The sequence below is a fragment of the Sciurus vulgaris genome, assembly GCF_902686455.1.
Source record: "Sciurus vulgaris genome assembly, chromosome: 6".
NCBI lineage: Eukaryota > Metazoa > Chordata > Mammalia > Rodentia > Sciuridae > Sciurus > Sciurus vulgaris.
This window is the reverse complement of record NC_136466.1, coordinates 90,836,956-90,861,849: the sequence shown is the minus strand read 5'-3', so window position 1 is coordinate 90,861,849 and position 24,894 is coordinate 90,836,956. Positions and strand designations below refer to the sequence as shown.

At 37.6% G+C, this 24,894-nt stretch overlaps 1 protein-coding gene across 1 annotated transcript in view; it reads left to right on the top strand.

Moving 5' to 3' along the window:
• The window catches only part of RHOBTB3 (Rho related BTB domain containing 3), a 59,922-nt gene extending 36,004 nt beyond the window's left edge, over positions 1 to 23,918 (top strand). Inside the window, exons 8-12 of the mRNA XM_079146017.1 lie at positions 290 to 410; positions 7,483 to 7,656; positions 9,830 to 9,996; positions 16,138 to 16,234; positions 21,027 to 23,918. Coding sequence (XP_079002143.1) covers positions 290 to 410; positions 7,483 to 7,656; positions 9,830 to 9,996; positions 16,138 to 16,234; positions 21,027 to 21,142 — 675 coding nt within the window. The 3' untranslated portion in view covers positions 21,143 to 23,918. The remainder of the gene's footprint in view (positions 1 to 289; positions 411 to 7,482; positions 7,657 to 9,829; positions 9,997 to 16,137; positions 16,235 to 21,026) is intronic.
• Positions 23,919 to 24,894: the final 976 nt, after the last annotated feature.

Genomic DNA, 24,894 nt, shown 5'->3' with positions numbered 1-24,894 from the left:
CTCTGTTTCTCAGTGAAGACTCATAGCAGTTCAGTTTCTTGGCTGTAGAGAGTTGTGTTCTCACTTAGCCAGTGCCTGTCCTATGGTGTGTGCTGAGTGTGGTACTGCTCATCAACAGGGAGCAGATGTAGTGCTTGAGAATGAGTTCCCTCGAACACTGTGATCAGAGGTGCCATGGAGCAGTTAATCATTATTTCTTCATAGTTTTCCAAATTCTCAAACCAGTCCTTATATGTTACCAAAGCATATTGAACAATCTCTCTCCTTGTATTTGTGTTTTTTCTTATAGATTAATTGTCTAAGGAATTGCAAAACCTACCAAGCCAGGAAACCTCTGTGGTTTTATAACACTTCCCTCAAGTTTTTCCTTAATAAACCAATGCTCGCTGATGTTGTCTTTGAAATACAAGGTATGGCTCAAATTTTCAAAGTTCATTATGCATTTTCATTTTTCATTTGTTTTCCTCACTTTGTTTCAGCTTCTGATAAATGCCATTTGGGAGTATGTTTCCTTTTTTCTTGTGAGGAAGGATGGTATCATTTTCCCCCTCACTAAAGATTTAAAATTTCCATAATATTAGATTAATCCAAGTGGGAATGTGTGTGTGTGTGTGTGTGTCTATATATGTGTGTATATATCTATATGTGTGTGTGTGTGTGTGTGTGTGTGTGTGTTTATGTTTTTGTACTGGGGATTGAACCCAGGAGCAAAAACTACTGAGCTAATCCTCAGTTCTTTTTATTCATTCTTTATTTTGAGACAGGGTCTTGCTAAGTTGCTGAGACTGGCTTTGAACTTGCAATCCTCCTGCCTCAACCTCCAGAATTGCTGGGATTTATAGGCATGCACCACTGCACCCAGCTGTTTTCCATAGTATTTTCCCCTTTACTGTATACTTCATTAACTTATAGAAATCAGCAAGGAATGGGATGATCTGTAATATGTTATTATTTTTTCTTTTTTTATTATTTATTTTTTAATTTTTACAGACTGCATTTTGATTCATTGGACACAAACAGGATACATCATTTCATTTCCATGGTTGTACATGATGTAGATTCATACCATTTGTGTAATCATGCATGTACACAGGGTAATGATGTCTGTCTCATTCCCGTTATGTATTTTTGTTTGTAAATTTATGATCCTGGATGGTTTGTTTGTTTATTTAGTTTTGGGGCTTTTTTTGTGTGTGTGTGTTTTGTGTGTGTGTCTGTGTGTGTGTGTGCTGAGGATTGAACCCAGGGGTACTTTCCCACATCCCTAGCTCTTTTATTTTTTATTTCAAGATAGGATCTTACTAAGTTGCACAGGCTGACTTTGAACTTGTGATCCACCTGCCTCAATCTCCCACATCACTAGGATTATAGACCTGGCTGATATACTGGTTTTTTGATTCATGTGAGGTTGCTCTCCTAAGATTACATTACCTTTTGCTTATTTTATTCAGCACTCGTGTGTGTGCCGCGCATGTGCGCGCGCGCTCTCTCTCTCTCTCTCTCTCTCTCTCTCTCTCTCTCTCTCTCTCTCTCTCTCTCTCTCTCTCTCTTTCTTTATTTGAGTGAAAGGATCTAATTGTGGTTTGAGAGTCATGCCTAGCCTACATCAGGCACCTGCAGGTATTGCTGCATTGATTCCTCACACTGCTCAAAAGTGTTATCCAGAGCAATGGAAAGCTGCTTCTTATCTCTGTGGTAAAGTAATGCCACCTAATTGTACTAAAGAAGAGCTGTTTTAATGCCCATTATTAATTACTTGCATGGATAATTTTGTCACTTCAGTAGGTTAAAAGTAGAATCTCAAAAATGAATTCTCATATATCTTTAGTTATGCAAGAAGGGTAGGAGATGTTTTCAGATGAATTAATTAGAACTTTATGTGGGTTATTGTGAAGAGTAAGATATAATTCTAATTTTATGGTGGAAATATGTGACAGCTAACATGGTCATTTACTTTAAAAAGTATTTGCCCAGAAAGATTCATTTTACTTCTAACTTTGGTCACCTTCCAAGACAAACAATTAATTGGAAACTTTCCAAAGTACATTCCAAAGCTGCTGTCAGCACTGTAGGCAGTATGAGCCTAGAACATTGAAAATGGGACAATAAGGGTAACCTTGAGATATATAAAAAGTGATTGGGGAAAATTGCCAACAAGAGGCCACAGACTTTCTGTAATCCTTTCATTGTTTTAGAGAAACCTAAAACTGACTCTGACTAAACCCCTAATATTATCACACCTTGATTTATTAGTTGCCAAGATAAAAACCCAAAGTGTATATCTAAAGTCAGCTTTTGCTGATGTTCCTTATAGGTGGAGCAAGCCTTGTTGGGGATAAAGCCCCCAGTAATCACAGAATTCTCTCATTAGTTTCTAGGAGAAAAATCTCTGTTGATTCATAGTATTCATAGAAAATGCTTGATGTATTCTATCCATACAAAAGAAGCATAGGGATAGATACTTTTTTTTTACAAATCATCTAAGAAGCTTTACATGTCAACAGAAGAAATATGATTTGTAAATAAAAAAGTTTTTATTTTTCCAAGATTAATTTTTTTAAAGTCCATTTTAGAAAGATGGAATAACGGTTTCTGTATTCTGAAAGAAGATGGCTGATGGCGGGAGATGCCTAAGTGCTCTTTTCCAAATGACTTCCTGTGGGGCACTGAGGTCTGTCCTTTGTTTTTTTGTTTTTGTTTTTGCAGTACTGGGAATTTGAACCCAGGACATTGTGCTTGCAAGGCAAGCACTCAACCAACTGAGCTATATCCCCAGCCCTGAGGTCTGTCCTTTAACCATGTGTATTTTAAGGTTGACGGGATTCATACTGAGTAAATGAGGATGAGGTGGGAACAAAGCACTCCAGGGACCATATGACAACACAGGGCATGTTTTTCATAAGGGAAAAAAGATGTAGTAAACTGAAGGTTATGTAGTAAACATACAAGAATAGTTTGTAGTGCTCTTTCTTTTGGGCCATGGTGTCTTTTATCCTATAATACAGTATGTTTATTAGTCATGTCCAACATCTCGGACTTTCCTGGATGATGCTCTGATACTGGTCTTATGGCTAGGGCTGACCAGTCTCTTAACCACTCACACAATATTTGAGGCAAATCAAGTACAGTACAGTTGATTCAGTATTTACTTCTTCCGTGATGATCAGGTTCTAGTTCTTTGGCTGTCTTTTTATATATTAATTTATGTTTTGTAACCTATGTTCCTTGATTGGAAATTTGTTTCCAAACACCTCAGTCATCCACTTAGAGATGGACTGTTGGGTTATTCTGCAAATGAGTAATCACATTGCACGTGTGTGTGTGTGTGTGTGTGTGTGTGTGTGTGTGTGTGTGTGTGTGTGTTAGGAGTTCCTCTGTGAAAGGAAAGTCACAGTTCTGGACTGGGAGGAAACTTAACAGTTACCACTAAGGAAGGACTTATGTTGTTGCATCACTGTGTTCCACAACAGCAACCGACCTTTAATGAATGACAGTCGGTGATGAGACTGATGGTTCTGAAATTGAGAATCAACATGTGGAACATAAACATTCTTCAAGTCTTTGCATGGTGTGTGGTCTCCAGGGGCAGAACCTGTCCCACTCAGGCTTGGGCACTTCATTTCCCCTTGCTGTGGTCTTTTCAGACATTCCCTTGTTCCAGACCTAAAAGCTGAGGGCCAGCCTTCCTTTCCTCATCCAATGTCACTCTGAAAAACCAGTGTCTTTTTTTGGTTTTGTTTTTGGTATAAATGGAAATAGCTGTTTCAAGTGTGAAGGTATCTCTAACTTTTTAATTGACAATTTAAATGTTTCATACCAAAAATAGGGATGGAAAACATTCTGTATTTCAAGTTGATTTACATTGTACTTGACACAGACCCTCAGAGTAATGGTTGGATAATAAACTATCTCAAATATTAATTATAAAATTTTTAAAAGTTATATTGAAGTCTTAGATAAATGTCATTTTTTTCTATACACAGCCTAAAATATTTATAATGCAAAATATATGTTCTGAAAGATTGGTATTTGTGAAATACTTCACATTTGGAAATAACTTTGATATCCTTACTATAAATTTATGTGAGCTAACAGGAAAGACAATTTAAAAATTAAATATTTATTTAAGTTTAACGTTTTGTCTTCATGCAATAATAGTAAATTTGAAGTCACAAGCAATAACTCTTTGACTTCTTCACTCTGATTTTGAGCATGAACATCACTCAGCCTCTTGGGAGGCTTAGGGAAACCTAAGTGAGATTGGAATCTCTGGGACATCAGCCCGGAACTGATAAACCAATGTACCTTGATGAGGTAGAAATAGCATAGGCCAGGAAGACCTGGCCGGGGCCTTTGCTGGGACACATACTTACCGTATAGGCTCAATTGTGTTACTTTCCATTACTGCTTTTTAAGATTGACCAAAAGTATCAAGTAGATAGTAGATGTGGGTGAAATTTAATGTCACCTTGAAATTTTAACAGAAATTTTTCATTCGTAAAACAAAGCACCTTTGTTTCCTCATCTGTGGGAGGAGATCCTAATTTCTTCCTTGTGGTGTGGTTACAGGGATTGAAGTAGTGGATGCAGAGGATCAGTGGAAGCCTAACTCAGTCTCCACTCCCTTCCTGAAGTGTGGCAGCCAACTATGCCATTTCATGTTGAACCTAGGCTCCGCAGAAAACCCTTCTTTTAGAAGGTTCCGGGCTGTCACCAACAGCTGGCTAGTCAAAGTGGGATGTAAAAACCTGACATGGGATACTATCCCTGTAATAGGTGGTCATCAAATATGTATTTTCCCTACTACCTGTAATTCATTGTTTGGGTTTGTTTAAAAAAAGAAGTTACTCTAGCCGTTCTAAAGTTAGTTTTGGTAAATATTTAGACGTGTATAGAAAGATAGGGATTTCCTTTGACATTTGAATCTGTGCACATGAAAAGTTCTTTTACAAAATTATTCCTTCCCTGTTTAGAATATGTACATTACTCTAAATCTCTATTCAGCTAGACAGATATCCTTTTTTCAGAATGAGACCAAACACAATTCTAAAAATTTCACTTTTGAAACCTGGAAAGTAGTATGAAGAAGGTATAACAAATGTATTTTGTTTTGTATGCAATGAAAACAAGACCTTTGATAATCCATCAAAGTGAGTAGGAGGACTGGGCTTTTACATTTTGTTTCACTCTTAAGATTATTCTTTTCCTTAGAAAAAGTCTTTTAAAACTGCAACATCAAATTAATAATACAAAGAAAAGATAGTTTGGCCTTGACATTTTCCGAGAGCATGTTTATCTTTTTACTGGAAAATTGGTGTGTGTGTTTTTTTTTTCTCTAAGTAATTCTCCACCTGTATCCTGTTACTGGTTAGTATATAAACACTGTATAATGTTCTTTCAGCAAATATTTTTATATACAATGTTAAAAAAATGTAACTCTCCTGGGGTATTATGTCAACACAACAATTTATAGCCCCAAAACAGTGGTTTAGAGCTGAGAAACAGAAGTTGATGTTTTCTTTACTGAAAGTATGGTGGTTTTTCAAACTAAACTTAAAGCTTGAAAGGGGCTTAAAAGTATTTTAAAGTCCTGATTGTTTTGCAATTCTAATGGTAACATGATCAACATGTTATCAACATTTTTTTTTTTTTCCTTCTCTCCCTCCACTGTGCCCCTATACTGGGGTTTGAACCCAGGGATGCTCTAACACTGAGCTACATCCCCGGACCTTTTATTTTTTATTTTGAGACAGACAGGGTTTTGAGTCTGGTCTAGAACTTGTGATCTTCTGAGTAGCTGGGATTATGTGGTATGCCACTGTACCTGGTCTCAACAAATTTCTGTTAAAATTTCAAGACTTATCCAATTCCACCCCCATCTACTATCCACTTGGTATTTTTAGTCAATCTTTAATCACTCTGCTTTAACTCAAATGATGGGTCATTCAGTTCGTTTAACTACACTTCTAATTTTTTTTTAAATGATACCATATTTATCTTGAACATTTTTAAATCTTCAAATTGCAAGTCTGATTGTACTACCTGTTTGAATCCCTTGTTAATTGCTGTCTATGTATATATGCAGTATGCTTTAATTATGGACACTGGTCCTCTTCGTAGATGGACACTGTCACATGGAGGCTAGGAAGGTTGTGGCAGAGGAGGAGGCCTGCTGGTAGGTAGTGTTTATTGGAGTCCCCAGAGTTCCTTCCTTGCTCCTAGTGGGGAAGATATGATTGCACAGACCACAGTGCCAAGCATTGGGCTCAGCTGGCAACATCAGGGACTCCTTGTAGATCCCGAGGAATTTTTGGCTTTAGAGAAAGACACTGGGTTTAGATGGAGCTCTTCCTCTGTGTCAGGACAGATTTGGCGTGGATGTAAAGGAGACAACCCAATAGTTAAAATATTTTTGAGAAGAATATGTACCCCTCATAAGTGTGAGATTTTAGGGATGGGTATAAATTCTTGGGCAGAGTAGTTTGACTCCTAGAGTTAACTTTCTGGAAAGGGACTGCTTTGTCATGCCTCTGCCATGGTGTTCCCCACTAAAACTCCTGCTCCAAAGCATGGTAGCTTTGACCTCCTCACCTTTGTATCTTCAATTCCAGACACAATGATTAGCACATGGTGGGAGCTTAGCAGTGATCTGTAGAACTGATATAGGTCAGACTGAAGGCTGATTCCCAGATCACCTATGCCCCATGTGGAACTGCCTTTGTGTGATGGAACAAAACCTGGAGAACTGAGCAAACTCTCCCATGAGCGTCAGTTTAATTTAGTGGATCTTCTGCGTGGGCTGAGGGGACCTTTAAATTCAAAGGCCTAGTTCCTCTGGAAGAATGCATTGTTCTCATGGAAAAGAGTAATTGTTTGGGGAGGTGATATGCTGGGGAGAGGCAGGGCCAACCTTAACTCTTTTCAAACTTTTTGTAAGGTTGGAAATGGTCTCCTGGCTCCCTTAGAGATTTCTCTTGCCATTCCCGCTGTTAGGTATGGACTGTTCGTGGTGTGCTTGTTGCAGTTCCCTATTTCTGATTTGGTGAAACCTGGTCCAGACTATTCTGTGAGTTTGGCCAGGAGGGGTCATAGGGGTTGTTTTCTTGGAGAAACATCTCCAAATCATGTTCCTTCTCTGTCCAGGGGAAGTGTTACTTTGAGACAATCAGAAAGGATAGACATTTAATTTTAAAAATAAAGCAAAAAGACTTTTCAGTGTTTCTGTGTTTAGGAAATATAAATTAAATAACAGATGGTTACCTGATTTGAAAATTGTTGCTTTCAAGGTCAACATTTGAACTCTCTTTATCATTCAACTTCAAACTAAAATCTCTGGAGTAGTAAGTGGTTCTCATCCCCCAAATTGGGTTTTGTGTATCAGTTTAGCTGATGGTATGCAATGGCACTTTAGAAAGAAATTGCTAGTGTAGTAACTCATCAAATTTACCTTACTTGACTTTGTCTTTCTTTTGCACCTTCCAGGTACAACAGTGCCAGCCCATAGGGCCATCCTGGTGGCCCGTTGTGAAGTAATGGCAGCCATGTTTAATGGTAATTACATGGAAGCAAAGAGTGTCCTGATTCCAGTTTATGGTGTTTCCAAAGAGACTTTCTTGTCATTTTTAGAATACCTATACACAGACTCCTGTTGCCCAGGTGAGCAATATACATGCTAAACAATAACAATATTTTTTCTGTGTCACCCATTTTGGTAAATTGCATTCTTTGAAATCTGTTTTTGGTTAAGATCTGTCACAGTTGGCATCATGGCATGTACTAAACAGTTGGAGGACAACAATGAGTCTTTGTTTAGTTCAAGTGGAAAATCAATGATTGGAATCCTTTTATGGGCTCTCAGCCTCTGGCTTAAATTCACAGATCCCAGCCAGCTCCAACAGTGTGGTGATACCTGTAGAAACCCAGAAATGGAGGTGTTTGGGGGTACTCAACGACCACTCTGATTCTAGAGATTGGAGCAGAGGGCTCCTTGAAGCTTTATCTCTTCCACACAAAGAAGAGGGTTGGGTGACTGCTTTTGTGGCTCTGACTTATGATTGAGATATTTTTGAAGACTTGATATTCTGAGATGCCTGGTGTCTGACCCAGAGGATGTGGGATTTTTTTTAAAAGGTGCCTTCCAACTTCTAGAGTTAGCCTATCATAAAACTGACTTCTCTGAAAACTTCCCAAGATGTTTAGGATACCCAGTGATCTGCAGAATTTATTTACAAATTTACTGACCAAGGACTGTCTTTGACCAGGAACTAACCATCTGTGACAGCTGTGGGTTGGAACACATCTTGCAAATTTTCTCTAACTGGAGACACCTTGGAAAAAGCAAAATCCTTTCAAAGTCCTAGAGCTTTGTGATGCAGGCATGGAAGCCCCTTTGATGTTCTTCAGCCTTTGGCCACCAGGTGGCTCCTGCCACAAACACAGCTAGAACAGGCCCCATATAGTTCAAGAGACAGACCTTTATTACAAAACCTGGGCAGGCATCCTAGCAAATATACAAAACATACATCTCAGACCACTTTTCTCTTTAAGGTTCTCTCCTTTAATTTTTAGAGTAGGAAAATTTCCTGCATTTGTCATGGAAATATTTTAAATGTAATGAGCTTCTACTGTAATATTTTAGAAATTTCAGAAAAGAAAAATATTTTTTTAATTGAATTAGTTTTGGTCTTGCAGATAGTCATGGAGTATTTTGGAGCTAGTTGTTACTATCAGAGTTAAAAATCAGCTTATCCTTTTGCCTAATAAAAGTTAAAGTACTGGTTCTTATTGGAAATAAATCTTACAGATTATTATTTCAATAATGGTAATTTAACATATTAAATTTAAAAATTGACCAGATTTGAAGTAATAGTAAAATTTGGTGTCTCAGGCATCATCTCTTTATTTATTTTTGGTGCGGGGGTTTGAACTCAGGGACTTGTGCATGTGATCAATCATCTCTTTAGATGAAACTGCTTTAATTGAAGCTGCTAACATTAGGCCTCATTTTGCTAAATAGAAAAATGCTCAGGAAAGCAATAGTAACTACAAGACAAAGCACTTTAAAAAGGGGTTAAAGGATCAGAATGAACAAAGAGGTAAGCCAAACGTTAGAACATAGACATTGGGAAAATCACACCTTTAGGCTGTTCATTGTGTTACATGTTCACCATGCACTGTGTTCTTGGTTCCACAACTGTGAAAGGACATAAAGAATTGAAGGAGGAATAAGAAAGAATTACATGAAAAATCAGACTCATAAAGAAGTGTTTAAAACAACAAACAAACAAACTGGTGGTTTCCAGAGGCCAGAGGGAAGGAGAAATGGGAAGTTATTGTTTAATGGGTGCAGAACTTCATTTGGGGAAGATAAAAAAGTTCTGGAGATGGTGGTGCCAGGTGCACAGCACCAGGAAGGCACTTCTTATCCCTCAGCTGAATGCTCGAAAATGACTAAAATGGCAAATTTTATGTTATGTCTGTTTTACCACAGTAAAAGCAACTAAGGCAGGGGACTAGAACCAAGAAAGAAAATGTGCTAACAGAAAGATTGGCCTGATAGCTCTGGGTGGATACTTTAGGGCAGTTAGAAGTTGTTTGCTCTGGATTCCTCCCTGAGTGTGACAGCTGAAGTGGATTCTTTATGAAATGGTTTAGAGTGCTGATATCTTAAGGCTTTTCCTTGGCGTTCTTGTCCACACTGGATGATACCATCAGCACATTCTGTGTGTGTGTGTGTGTGTGTGTGTGTGAGAGAGAGAGAGAGAGAGAGAGAGAGTGTAAAAGCAGAGGTTTTATCACCTGTTTCCTCTTGTTGCCCTTCTCTCGTCAGCTGGCATTTTCCAGGCCATGTGTCTCCTGATCTGTGCCGAGATGTACCAAGTCTCTAGACTGCAGCACATCTGTGAGCTGTTCATCATCACACAGCTGCAGAGCATGCCAAGCAGGGAGCTAGCCTCCATGAATCTCGATATAGTCGATCTGCTCAAAAAGGCCAAGGTAATAGGCCCTGTGTGTCTGATATTTTTTGATTTTTTAAAAATTATATAAAACTATGCTACTCTTTTAAACTTTCTGTTTTTAAGAGATATATTAATACTAGTCTTAGTTTGGAAGTTTAGCTAAATGAGGCTAAAGTGCCTCTGCAACAGTTTCTGTGGCTAAGTGACTTTGAATCATTAGGGTTTTGCTTGATCCCTTTCTAAGGTGGTGGAATTTATGGATATGGAATTCTTTTTTAGTGATGGCCCTGAGTGGAGTCATTTGATTGTGGTGTTGTACTATGTCACATAGGCATCGTAGGAGGTAGGATTTTCATTGTATTTCCCCAAAAGGATCACGTCTTAGAGTTTCTGAAAGGACAGTGACAAGGTTAACCTAATTGGTTTAATTATTCATTCATTCATTCTTATTGGAATACTTTGAAGTTCAGTTGTATGTAGGAGATATGGGTGTAATTCATTAATTCTTATGAAATGACTTTTATTGGTATGGCTCACTATATTAAAAAAACAGTTTGAGATATGAAAACTACTTCAGTATGACATGCTTCTTCTGGGCCTCTTCTAAGCTTTTTATTTTTATTTTCTATTTATTTTTTGTGGAACAGGGGATTGAACTTAGGGGCACTTTACCACTGAGCTACATCCCCACCACTTTTTAATTTTTATTTTGAGACAGAGCTTGGCTGAGTTGCCCAGGCTGGCCTTGAACTTGCAATCCTCCTGCCTCAGCCTCCTAAATTCTGGGATTAGAGGCATTCACTATTGTACCTGACTAGTACTACTTTATTTTTAAGAATTGTATTGCAACTAATTCTAGGGAACAGATGGAGTTTACACAATTAAAATAACTGTGAGTAACTGTAGTTATGAAACCCCAGAATATGAATCTGACAAAGGACTGGGCCAGGGTCTGTAAATAAACTTGAATTGCTATATTGAAATCGACCTCCCAAGCCCCATCCTGGTATGGTCCCAGTCAAAAGTCTATCATCTCCTCATGCCCACTCTCTTTTATTCTGGAGAACAGAGGTTGGGTTATCTCAATGGTACTCTGCCATTCCATCCACTGCCTAAGGCAGATTAGGACTTGAGGGTTGGGATTCACCATCAATATTGCTTAAGTGGTATGAACCCTCTAGTCTTTTTCAAAGGAATATCTTTTTTTTAATTATTATTTTTTAATTTGTTCTAATTAGTTATATATTATAGTAGAATGCACTTTGACACATCATATATAAATAGAGTATAACTTCTCATTCTTCTGGTTGTACATGATATAGAATTACACCAGTCATGTGATCATATGTGCACATAGGGTAATAATGTTTGATTCATTCTACTATCATTCCTACCCCCATGCCCTCCCCACTTTCACTTCCCTCTGTCTAACCCACAGTACCTCTATTCTTCCCTACCCACCCCGCTTATTGAGTCAGCATCCTCATATCAGAGAAAACGTTCTGCCTCTGGCTCTTCGGGATTAGCTTATTTCACTTAGCATAATATTCTCCAGCTCCATCCATTTACTGGCAAATGCCATAATTTCATTTTTCTTTAAGGCTAAGTAATATTCCATTGTGTACATATACAACAATTTCTTTATCCATTCATCTGTTGAAGGGCATCTAGGTTGGTTCCATAGTTTAGCTATTGTGAATTGAGCTGCTATAAACACTGATGTGGCTGCATCTCTGTGGTATGCTGATTTTAAGTCCTTTGGATATATACCTAAGGAATGGGATAATTGGGTCAAATGGTGATTCCATTCCAAGTTTTCTGAGGAATCTTCAAAGGAATATCTTTGATCCAGCACTGCTGACTGTTAGGATTTCTTAAAATATTATCTGGCATACAGCATATTATCTATCTCTAACAACTCTGACATCCAGGGTTTAAAAAAAAAAAATGACAACTTCGTCTTCATCCAAACTACTAGAATGAGCCACATGATGGGGCAAAGGACAGAACTCTGTGACCACACAAAGCTTGCCTCCAGGCTGAGGTGAACTCATTAATCAACCTGTGTATTTCTGGGCATAGAAGGGAATTCATTTAAAGCTTTGGAGTATTTTTACTATCTTCCTCTTTTGAACTTCATTTGTTGCATAATCAAATCTTAGGATCATATATTAGGGATAAAAACAGATTTAAAAAATGAATCCTCATCTGTCTCTGCAATCTATTTACATTGAGCTTGAGATAATTACATAGTTTCCCTTAAGTTTTACTTTAAAATTTTTCTTATTCCACAACCTCAATTCATTTTTGATGTATCATTTTCATGCTGTTCTAACAAGTCTGTCATATCTATAAAATAAAAAAATGGATACAAGCTTCTTTTCCTTATCTTTAAATAGTTTATATGTAAGAAAGCTTCCTGTGTGGTCACAGTGATTTCTTTAGATGTCCCCCTTACCCCATACATTCTTGGTTCTCATCAAGTATTCTTCATGAGCTGTTTTCCCCCCAATCCTGTGGTTTCTCACTGTGTTATTATCCTTATCTGCTTTCCCACCGCAAATTTAAAAAGTCTAATATAACAGTTCTTTTTGAATTTTATTATTTGTTTCTGGAAACTTTTTTTTGGGGGGGGGGGGGTGCTGGGGATCGAACCCAGGGCCTTGTGCTTATAAAGCAAGCACTCTACCGACTGAGCTATCTCCCCAGCCCCTGGAAACTTTTTTTTATATACTAAGTTTAAGCTTAAATTTACCAATTTTCCTTTGTTCTCTTCCTGGGGTCCCTAATTAGGTGATTATGAATTCCAGATAACAGAAAAAAATTTTTCCCAAGTGCTATACTTTGGATCTTGAGGGTCCCTCCGAGGCTCATGTGTTGATAGATTGGTCCTCAGCTTGGCACTGTTGGGAGATGGTGGACATTTATAGAGGTGGAGCCTCGTAGAAGGTCTTCAGGTTCCTGGGGGCATTGTCCTCAAAGGGGATTGTGAAAATCTCACTCCCGTCCTCTTATTCTCTTTCACTTCCTAGTCATGAGGTAAGTAGTTTTCCTGTGCTGGGCCCTCCTGCCATGATGTGCTGCCACAGCCCACAGAGCAATGGGGCCAACCAATCATGGATTGAAACCCCTAAAACTGTAAGCGAAAGTAAACTTTTTCTCTTTATAAGTTTGTTATCCCAGGTATGTATATGTTATAGTATGGAAAGTTGACTAACACACAGGTTTCTCCTTGAAGTTCCTAGTTTCATGTTCCATTTCACCAGTCAGTTCATCCTGATGGTCTGAATTTGGTAAACATTTGCTACTAGATTCCCTAGTAGCTTTCTGAATAATTAAAACTTCCAGTCAGTTTTTTCTCATCCCTGCCAGTTTTGTATCACATATCAGGAAAGCATCTTCTATGTCTTTTATAGATGAGCAGTTTGGGTATTCTCTCATTTCTGTTTTCACTCTCCCCTAGCCTCTCTCAATTCTCTGCCATGATTCTATCTTCAGGTTCCTATATGTCCATCAAGTTGTTGCATTATATATGTCATCTCATAACAGAGAGATGCTTATTACCCCCAATCATATCAATTTCTTCAGACTGATGTGAAGATTCTTTATCTCTGCACCCATTCAAGCCCCGTGTGTCTATACTTCAATTCCTATGAAATTGCATTTAATCTCATATTAACATTTAAATTCATCTTCTTATGATATATATGTTAATATTTGACCACCTGTGTCTACAAGCTTTCTTTCTGACCTTTTTTTGTGAGTTCCTGGGAGCCTTCTCCGTAGTCTTTAGATAGCTCTTAAGCTCTTGCGTTTGGTTTATATGTTTTTAATGCCTTTCTCTTTTGTTCTTTTGCATATTTCAGTTTGAACCTACTATTGTATGTTAGCAAATACTTTTTGAAAAACCTAATTTTTACAATGATATGTGTTTCATTTCTTGTCAAGCTCTCATGGTGATGGTGTCTTACATCTTGTTCAAAAATAAAAATCTACATTTGAAGTTATGTCTTTGTAGTTAGCTGTGCATCTCTGTGATCTCCCTTCTCTTTCAAAGTCACAGCCCTTAGGCAATGTCCAGACCTTCTGGTGATAGGTTATCTTCTCTGGGTTAATCATTTAACAGTGATGGTAGCTTCTGTTAAAGTAGTGTACAGGTTCTTATTCTGTTCCCCTGAGATTAGTCACATTCATTTACTGAAAGATAGGGGGGAAATGTGATGTGGGATTGATGAGACGAGCTATAAACTTCCTTCCAATTGAAAATTCTGGTTCCATGTACTACAAATAAGAGGGACTTGTGAATTTGTATGTCAAATTGCACTATATACTTTTTTTTTTTCCTTGCAGAACTGGGTATTAAACACGGGCACTCTACCACTGTGCTACATTGCCAGCTGCCCACCCCCCATTTTTACTTTTTATTTTAAGACAGGGTCTCAGTTGTCTAGGCTGGCCTGGAAGCTGTGGTTTTCCTGCCTTAGCCTCCCAAATAGGTGGGATTGTAGATATGTGCCACCATATCCAGCAATGTTTAAAAGTTCTCATTCTTGAGTTTCCTTCTTAGGATTTGATATTACAACTCTTTTGATTTAGCATGACTTACTGCTTATTTAACATTTTTAAATATTGTTAGAAGAGCCATAATTAACCTAAAGGTGGAAACAACCTTAATGTCCATCTGATGATAAAAGGATAAACAAAATGTTGTGTGTGTGTGTGTGTGTGTGTGTGTACATGTATTTATATATAAACAAATGTATTTTATATATATACATACATACATACATATATGTATGTGTATATATATATATATGTATGTATGTATATTCAGTGGAATATTATTCAGCCTTAAAAGGAAATACAATTTTGATATATACCACAACATGGATGAACCTTGGAAGACATTATGCAAGTGAAATAAGCCAGAATGTAAAGAACAAATATTGAATGATTCTACTTATGTGAGACATCTAGAATAGTCAAATTTATAGTGACATAAAATAGAATAGTGGTTAACAGGTCCTGGGCATATGGGGTTAAGAGGAATTATTGTTTAGTGGGTACAGGGTTTCCGTTTGGGGTGATAAACAGTTCTGGAAATAGATAGTGGTACTGGTTGCACAGTCATGTGAAGGTACTTAATGCCATACACTTAAAGATGGTTAAAATGATAAGTCTTTGCATATTGTACCAAAATAATAATAATAATAATGATAATTATAATAATAAAGTTACCCATCAACAATTTACTATAATCCAAATTGGTGGTTGGATGGGCCAGGGACTATCACTAGGTTTGCACCGTGGTGATGATGTCAATGACCAGGTTGCTCAGAAGTTCACTCTATTTGCAGCTGTTGAAATGAGGAGAATTGAGTAAGAAATCCTGCTCAGTATAGCAGTATACCCATAAAAGCAACTATTCAGGTATAACTTTCTCATAGGAATATTTACACATGGAAACCTATGCCCTTAGGCTAATTTCCTCTTCAGAGTAGTTTTTGGTTTGTTCTTCAGATGAACCTGTTTGGATATTGCTCATCATAATCTTCTGCTCCACAGACACAAGTACAGTTAGTGAAGTCCATGACCTTAGTTAAAACTTTAAATTAAGTTGTACCTGTTGCTACATGTCTGTAATTGCAGCCACTTGGAAGCTGAGGCAGGATCACAGGTTCAAGACCAGCTGGGGACATTAGAGAGACTCTGTCTCAAAATGGGGGGGAAAAAAAGGCAAAAGGGCTGGGGGTGTAGCTCAATGGTAGAGTGCTCACCACCTACACCACCTAGCATGTGTGAGGCCCTGGGTTCAATCCCCAGTACCCAAAAAAGGAAAAAAAAAAAAAAATTAAAAACCTCAAGAACCTCTAATAGTGTTGGTTAACCACAGGCACAGCCATACCTCTGCTAAAGATGTTTGGCCACTGCAGCAGCAGTAGCTTATTATTCACTGTTGATTCCACTTCTTCATTGAATGATGTAACTTCATTGTTATTTGTTAATAATGGTCCACTTTCCTTTCTGCTGTCACAGCAGCCTGAAGGCTGCATCACGCATAGGCACTTACTCGTGGATATGGACTCTCTGGTTCCTCCCAGGCCACTATCTGTATCTAGTTGTCATCCTGATCGAAGGGTGTGATATACAATGTTGTTTCTTTTTCATTTTCTTGCAGTTCCACCACTCTGATTGCCTTTCAACCTGGCTGCTTCATTTCATTGCCACTAACTACCTCATCTTCAGTCAAAAGCCTGAATTTCAGGATCTTTCAGGTAGATCTCCAATTTATGCCTTGCAAAGAAAAAAAAAAAAAAAAAAAAAAAAAAGATTTTAACACAATAAGAAGAGTCAGTATACTACATTCCTTTTAAATTGTGCAGGGTGGTAATTGAGGACTCCTTAATTTGTAGTCACCTGTGTTATATAAGCAGCTTGACCTGTGTTACACAAGAAGTTTTCTAATGATTATTTCATAGTTCCATTCATTTTTAAATGCATTTTTTTCTGAAATAGAGAAGGTGGTGAAACATGTCCTCAGGTGGCATTTGGTTGTGATACCTGAGATCTTAGTTTTAACTACCTAAGTAAGTCAGAAGCAAAATTTAAGCAATACATTTAAATTTTTCTTAAAAAGGAATTTATTGCTTATTATTTATAATATATAGTTTTATTGTACTGGATATCTATATTCATTAAGTATATATATGCAGGACCCTCATATTACTTGAAATTACATTTTTGTTGTTGATTCAAAGTGTTAAGAAACTTACTGAGCAGAAAGTGTACATAATGTGGGGCTGGGGTTGTGGCTCAGTGGTGGAGTGCTTGCCTAGCACGGTATGAGGCACTGGTTTGATTCTCAGCACTGCATGTGAATAAAAATAAAGGTCCATCGACAACTAAAAAAAAACAAAACAAACAAAAAAAACACACACATATATTTTTTAAAAGGAAAGAAAGTGTACATAATGTGATTTCTAAATTAAATTACAAAGAGTAAAACCAGGTAAGGGTGAGTTTCCTACTACTGTGTCAGAGGAAGGAAAAAGAAAATAGTTGTCAGAAGAGACAAACTAATCAGTCAGCTGATTTCAATGGTTTGCTCACATTATCACTTAGCATAGAGTCAAGGAAAAATTGAGCTAAAAAGGGAAATGACAGTATACCTGGTCAAGTACTTTTAAGCTCTGGACAAAGAGCTCTCCATGGAGATGCCTGAAGGTCTTATGGGACAAATTGCAGAAAGCAGGCAGTGAATGAGGAAAAGAACAGGGAAGGAATAAGGAAAAGAAGAAAGGAAGGCTAAAATCTGAGCTCTTGGACTCTTCCCTTCCTCCTTCTGGTTGATTCCACTTCTGTTTTACATCTTACAGTTCTGCTTAAAATTTTAGTTAGTCAAAAAAAGATTCTGCTGGCAGCAGACATGAAAATCTCCTGCCTCCCTTCAGGTACTCATGTAGTTATGGAAACCAAGGAACACCCAGTCAGTTTTTGACAGAGGTGTGCAGCCAGTCAACGTACATTACATGCTTATTGGGAGCTCCCTTACGTGGAGCTCAACTATGAAGACAGTAGAGTAACAATAAAACCAAAGCAAATCAATTGGTATTATTAGGTATCTACTTTTTGTAAGAAAAACAAAGTTCATTCATAAAGGTAAAGGATGCTTCTGCTTGCTGTCAGTTAGTAGGGACATTTTTTTTTTAAATCATAAATTTATATAGGGCAATGTTGTTTGATTCATTCTTTATTTTTTTCCCTTCCCCCCACCCCTCCCACCCCTCTTTTCCCTCTACACAGTCTTTCCTTCCTCCATTCTTACCACCCTCCTTATCCCTAACCCTAAGCCTAACCCTAACCCTCACGCTAACCCCTCCTACCCCCCATTATATGTCCTCATTCGCTTATCAGCGAGATCATTCGTTAGTAGGGACATTTTTGCATGGTCGTTCTTTCTTTAAGAAGTCAGTGTTCACCTGAACTGCCATTTGGTTTTAGAGCCACTGTTACTATGCCACCCTAAGTCACCTTCATTTGTAAAAGAAGAATAACATTATGCTCTACTTACTGTTTTGTATAGCTGTATGCTATTGTGGCATACTGTCACAACCTTGGGAGAAAGGTGCTCTATAAATCCTTCATGTTATTAACTTTATTATATTTTATTACTTATATAATTGCCTATAAAGTTTGTAATACTAACTGGCATAGTGAAAAGCAGGACTGCAGGGTATAATCTGAGTGGGCAGGGTGAGGGGCTGAAGCCTCCACAGTGGCTGTCTCTGTTCTGTGGGTGGGAATTGTGGGAGCATCCTGGGCACACTTGTTCCAAGGTGCCTATTCCTGTTCAGCAGCCTGCCCTGGTATGTGGTCCTCTTCAGGAGAGGCATGAAGCCCCTCTGGATGAGGGAGAATTTAATTCTCCAAATCAGCCTTACAAACTGGCATTCTGTGGGTTCAATGTAGCCTGTCAAGCGTTTGATGTGGACTACATTTTTAAATTTTCATTTTAATGTTATGTCAGCATTTTAAAATTCCATGTTTCTGGCTTCTTTGAAAAACGGAAGATGTGGATACTCTGAGCCCCTCTTCCCATGGGAAACAGCCTGAGCAGGGCAGTGGCTGCCACTGAGAGGAACGTGTCCTTCAGAGTGTTGCAGGCAGCTCTCCCCTCTGCCTCACACCTGGCTTGCTTCATATGGTCACTTGAAGTTCAAAAGGGTTCTTATCACAATTTCTTTAGTTTCCTTGTAGAATTGCCCATTTTCAGTTTTAGGAATTATCATGTTATTGTTGAAATTCTACAATTCTACAATTTTTTTCCTCTTAATTTAGAATTTTTCTTATTTAAGGGTGATTGGAAAGCAGAAGGTGAAACTAGAAAAAATCTCATCAAGGCATGGATACTGCAGAACCCTGTTAAATAGCTTGTTAAATATTAGATGTTTATGTGCTATGTTCTTCTGAAAACAGCAACTCCTAGGAATATATGCCCTTTGGTGGCTATAGATTCATTTTTATCATGTTAGTTTAATTTAGCTGAATATTGTATTTGTTTTGGTTTTTGCTGGCTGCCAGAACTCATAGGTGATAACTATTCTCTGGTGTTCTGTTTTAACTGAACCTGTCATCTCTTGTCTCCTGGAACCTAGAGAACTAGTTTCCCTGAGCATCCAGCTTGTTTCTGTTTACTCAGGTCCTGCAGCCTAAACCAAGACCTTGTTAATCCAGATTCCAATAGTTGAGGTTATAGAATAGATGGAGAAGTGGAGTGATTCACCCAGCAGAATCCCAGAAAGCCTTGTGTGTTTGAGGTACCAGGTGTTTGAGAAGCCAGGACAAGGCATGGGGTCACGGCAGTGGAATGAGTTGAGTCTTTTGCCACACCCTCACCTCCCACACAGGCAGCTGCTGCCGCATCATCACAGGAAATAGGAAGTTTACTATGGAGGAATTAAAACAACAAATATTCTAGAATCATGAACTCTGGGTGTCCCTGGGACCAGGAGTAAGGAGCTAGGCTGAAGCAGGGGGTTATGTGAAAGGGTATACATTGTTTAATAAGGTTCCAGCCTCCTTCCCACATCCAGGTTCTAGAATTCTGGAACTTATGTATTTGTCACCCTGACCTCCATGCTCTATGCATGAAATGGAAATCTCCTTCTCTGACCTGAGAGGGAAAATGCACAAATGTAGTCATTGGGAGAGAAAGAAAAGAAAAGAAATAATATTCATAATATTATTGGAATAATATTCTAGGGCCTGGGTAAAGGGACATTAGGGAGTTGTTTAATGGGTACAGAGTTTTAGTTTTGCAAGTTGAAAGGGGTCTGGAGATTGGTTGTATATAGCATGAATATACTAAATATAATTGAACTATGTATTTAAAATTAAAATGGCAAATTCTATGGTATATGTATTTTAAAAAATTAAAAAGTTCTTGAAAATTAAAAATATAGCAAAAGTATAAAATATATAAAAGTGAAAAATAAACTAAATAAAATAATTAAAAGATAAAAGTAATCTCTTGGAAAATAGGACAGAAAAATAAAGGGACAGATAGGAGAGAAAGTTTTGTTTTTAATTGGAGACTCAGTCTAGAAGTTCAATGTTAAATAAAAGTTCATGGCTGGGGGGGGGGGGGGGGGGGCCCAGTGGGGAGGAAATTACCAAAGACATAAATCAAGAAGTTATCCCAGTACTGAAAGACCTGAATCAGCCAATTGAAAGGGTTTACTAAGTGCTCAGCTAAATAAATGTACAAAGTGTATCATTAGTATGTGGAAGAACACAAAAAACTCAATTTCTGGGATTGAAAAAACATAGATCACCTACCAAGCACTGTGAGTCTGAATGACAGTGAAGCTCTAGAAGGTAGAGAGCCATCTTCAATTTTGCGAGGGGAATTTTCAACCTAGTATTCTATAGTATACCACATACTCCATCACATATGAGCTTAGACAAAAGACGTTGCATCACAAGCAAGATCTCAGAAAAACTTCCCAGATGCCCCCCTTTCAGGACTCTAATACAGGTTATGCTTCACCAAAACGAAGGGGATAAACAAAGTAAAGACTCTCAAGTTGAGGAACGGTCAGATCCAGCACTAGGGCGCGGAGAGGCCTGGAAAGCAAGAAGGGCCCTGGCCTGCAGCTACAACTGGAATGGGTAGACTGCCTGATGACTGGAGGGATGCCCTGGTGGGAAATAATCAGGAGCTCTTCACAGAGTTTGGACGACCAAGTTAACTACAAAGAAAACCTATTAGAAAAGAGGAGCCAGTTATCTCCAGGAAAAACAAAAGTTTTATTGAAAAAACAAACAAAAAAAGCAAAGTAATATAGTCAAATATTGATGAAGCAGTGAATGAAATGTATATGATTATAAAATCACATAATAAATTCAGTGACTGATTTAACTGGGATTGTGTTAAATGATTTGGAAGACTTGAGGAAAAGATAGGGGTATATATCACAGAGCTCAGATCTCATTACATAGGAAGTCAGTAGTTAATACCTTGATCAAAAATAAAATGCATTCACGTTCTTTTTCTTACAATTTCAGTGGAAGAACGCAGTTTTGTTGAAAAGCACAGATGGCCATCAAATATGTACTTGAAGCAGCTTGCGGAATACAGGAAGTATATTCACTCCCGGAAATGCCGTTGCTTAGTGATGTAACCTGTAGTTTTTATATACGTACACTTTTTTATTATGAAGAATGGGATACCTCTGGGTTCCAGTAAAACTCTTATGACTGAAACCAATGTGGGTGTTAAAACAAAATTATCATACAGTTTAATGTGTTCATTAGTTCTCTTTGAAAAAAAAAAACTATTGTGATCTTAAAAGGGAGCAAACTATACCACAGACTAAACAGGCTTCACCCTAAAATATAAAGCTGTTGTGCAGCTGTGTTTCCCCTTCAGTATGTTCTGTTGCTTCAGTGATATTAAGACCCCTCTCGGATAAGAAATGTTTAAATTAAAAAAAAAAAATCATTTAGGATTAATATAGAAGTTTCATCATGTCTGATTAATTACTCTATTAAAATACAGGGTTTTCAAAGACCCAATGTAGCTGTTTCTCCATGAGAAATATCAGGGAAGACTAGTCCTTTCTGAGAATTTTGGAAAGTGACATACCACTTGGTTCCAAAGCAGTGACAATGTTTGAATCAACGTCATGAAAAAAATTCTTTCATCTGGACTATTCACCTGAATTGCCTTGTGTCCTCCCTAGGATTCTGATTAGGCAGGAAACTGAAATGGGGTCAGCTTTGTCTGTGTGTGGCCTTTAGTGGCAAGGGCTTCCCACTTACAAGGGCCTGACATTGTTTTAGTGTTCTGCTGCTGCAGTCATGATATTCTTTATAATGATTGAAGAAGGGCCCTGTGTTTTCACTACATAGAAGTGCCCCCCCCCCAAATTATAGATATTTCCTGACAGAAAAAAATGCAGTGTTTTCTGGCTCAAACATCATTCTCTCTGAAAGAAAAGAGGCTCTGATATCAAGGGAAGAGAACATTTATAGATTCCCACCTTTGGGGAAGTCCTTACCACTGAGGGCCTCTGCTGCCAATTCTGTTAGCAAATGACTGTTGTGTTGTCTTAACTTTAAAACACTCACAGCAGCCTCTATCACAGAAGGGTAGTTACTTTGATGATTCTGTAGCATCAGGATGTTGGTGAGAGTGACCTAGTAGCCTGACTTCAATATACATTCTAAGAGATGCTCACAAGAAAAGGTGCTTTCTAGAGAATTTGCTATGAAGGCTCAAGAATTTTTTGTGTGTGTGTGTGTTTCTGCTAAGAGTAGGATGTGAATGTCAGTGGCTTGAACCGTTTGAATTCTTTCCAAGGACTGCAAAGCTATTTGATATGGAGTAGTATGAATCTTGTCCCTCAAGGTTACCCAGGAAGTTAGAAGAAAGGATATGTATCAAAGACTTGTCATGTGTGGAGAGAATGGCCCTGTGACAGAGGACAGAATTAGAGCCTCTCTCCCTGTCATATGTATGTAGAAATGATGACATCAGAAGTCCATGAATCTGGAGAGGGAAATCAGATTACTATTTATTGTTAACATTATTGTCATATGTAATTTAGTATTGGACTATATCTTTCTGTTAATATCCAGTGACTTTAGAATACATGTATTTTTCCCAACCTCTTAAAGGTCTGATTAATCAATCTTATAGTATTAGGATTCCTTACAGTTAACCCTTGTACATATGCCATTACTGAAAGAGGAAAGCACTAAAAGTTCCCTTTAGATATGTTCCAAGAAGCCTGATTTTAATTGGACTGTGTCGATGAAGACTACTGGAATGCAGTTTACGTTTTTTATATTTTAATCACGTGGGTTAATCAAAGACTGGCAGATCCTATGAGGCTAGGATTAACATTATAAAGAGTAGATACTGTAGCAGATTTCTAGAAATTCATTCACCTTTATGAATTTTTAAAATGCAGTGATAACCTTTTGTTCTATATAAACATAGTCTTGCACCAATATTAATTACAGCATTTAAAATTCTAAAACTTTAGGAAGTTGAAAAATATAAGTACAAAACAAAGTCTTTTCTCAAAAACACTTTTTAACATTTAAGTAGAATGTAACTGGTTCTTTTAGGCTGTTTGGCCTGAGTGGGGGTTGAATTCAGAAGATGGTACTCCTTGGTGTCAAGTGTGTGTTTTTATTTTGAAAATTCTTCCTCCATTGTTACCCAGACAGTCAGATGTCACAGTTCTCCAGAGCTAGTTAGAATAGAATCAAATTAGTTTTTAAATGCATTGAATGTAGAGTCAAGACTTTTGAATTCACTCAATTTAAAATAAGAAATTTTACTTATCAACTATCTTGGAGAAGTGAATGCTGTTTTTGAGGGTTTTTTTTTTTTTTTTTTTCCCCCCAACTGAAAGTTATTTCTAGATGGATGTAAGCTTTGTGCTGATCTCTGCTTCGGTATATTTACCTACCATTTTCCTTAGAGAAGACATTGTATAGTAGAACTAAGGCCTTTTGTTGCAAGGCCAGGTTTTCATCCTATTTAATGCCTTTATGTACTTTCTGACTATTCCATGTTCATGGTATAGGAGACTAGATTTGTAATAGAGAATTTTCAGTATCATAACAGATTTACCCTGTCCAAGCCAGCATGGTAGCTTTACATTGGGTAGTAACAGAAGACTGAAGATTGGATAAGTTTGATTTCCAAGACAGCAAAACTTTTCAACTGTAATTTTACAAATTCAACACTACATTGGTATAATTAATTAGACAAAAAAATCCTGAAAGAGTACTTTATTTTATTTAAAGCATCTGTTTAATTCAATCTTTAACAAATTTTGCAAAGAAGGGTATGTGTGTATTTTAATATAGCCTGACCTGAATTTATATGTTTTTAGCTTTAGTATTTAACATTTTGTAACAAATAAACCTTTTTTTTTAAAACAAGTTTAACAAAGTGTCCTATAGATATTTATTTTATTTGAATGTTGAATTGCTGAAATGATTTTGGGAATACTACCTTACATTTATCAGGCATAATTATATTTCACAGATAAGATCCATTACATACAAATATTTAGAATGTTGTCAATATTATAGATGACTCATGCATGATGAGATAAAAGAATTTGTATTATTTTTAACAACTTTAAAGAATAAAAACTTCTCTTAGGAAGGTAACTGCCTTTATTCATGAAAATGCTTTGATAATTATTTGACATAGAAGTGAGTTCTATGGGAAAATAGATTTTGTAAATCCTGCCTATCCAGTAAAACCCAACTTAAATATCATTTTTATTTCCTGTCTCTGACTCTTCTAGAAAGAATGAATTGCTTCTATGTGCGTCCTTCCTTAGCTCCTTGTCATACCTTTGTTATGGCACTTACACCTTTCCGGGTACTCTGTGTTAGTCGTCTCTGCTTGACCATTACTTGAGGCAGGGACCATGTCTGTCTATCTTTCTTTCTTTTTTTCTTTCTTTATTACTCCATTTGCTATTATTTTTATTTATTTTTATGTGGTGCTGAGGATCAAACTCAGTGCTTCTCACATGCTAGGTGAGTGAGTACTCTACCACTGAGCCACAACCCCAGCCCCCCGGGACCATGTCTTGACTGTCTTCCTAATCCTCCATCAAGCAGAGGCCCAGCATGACTATAGTAAAAGGCACTGAAAATACAGATCATTTCTGCAGGAGAAGTAATCACAAACTTGGAAATGGAAAGTCTGCTCTATTGAAGCTTTGTTTGTCCTGTGTCAGGGGTAGCCAGAGTCAGCTGCATGTGGGGCCCTGGGTATTCCAGGTGACCAGTTGTTTGGTGAGTTGAACATACAGAAAAGTGGTAAGTGCTGGGCCATTAAGGAGATGCAGAACATGAACAAAGGATCCTTGGAATACCTCTGTCTGGGAGTCTCCAC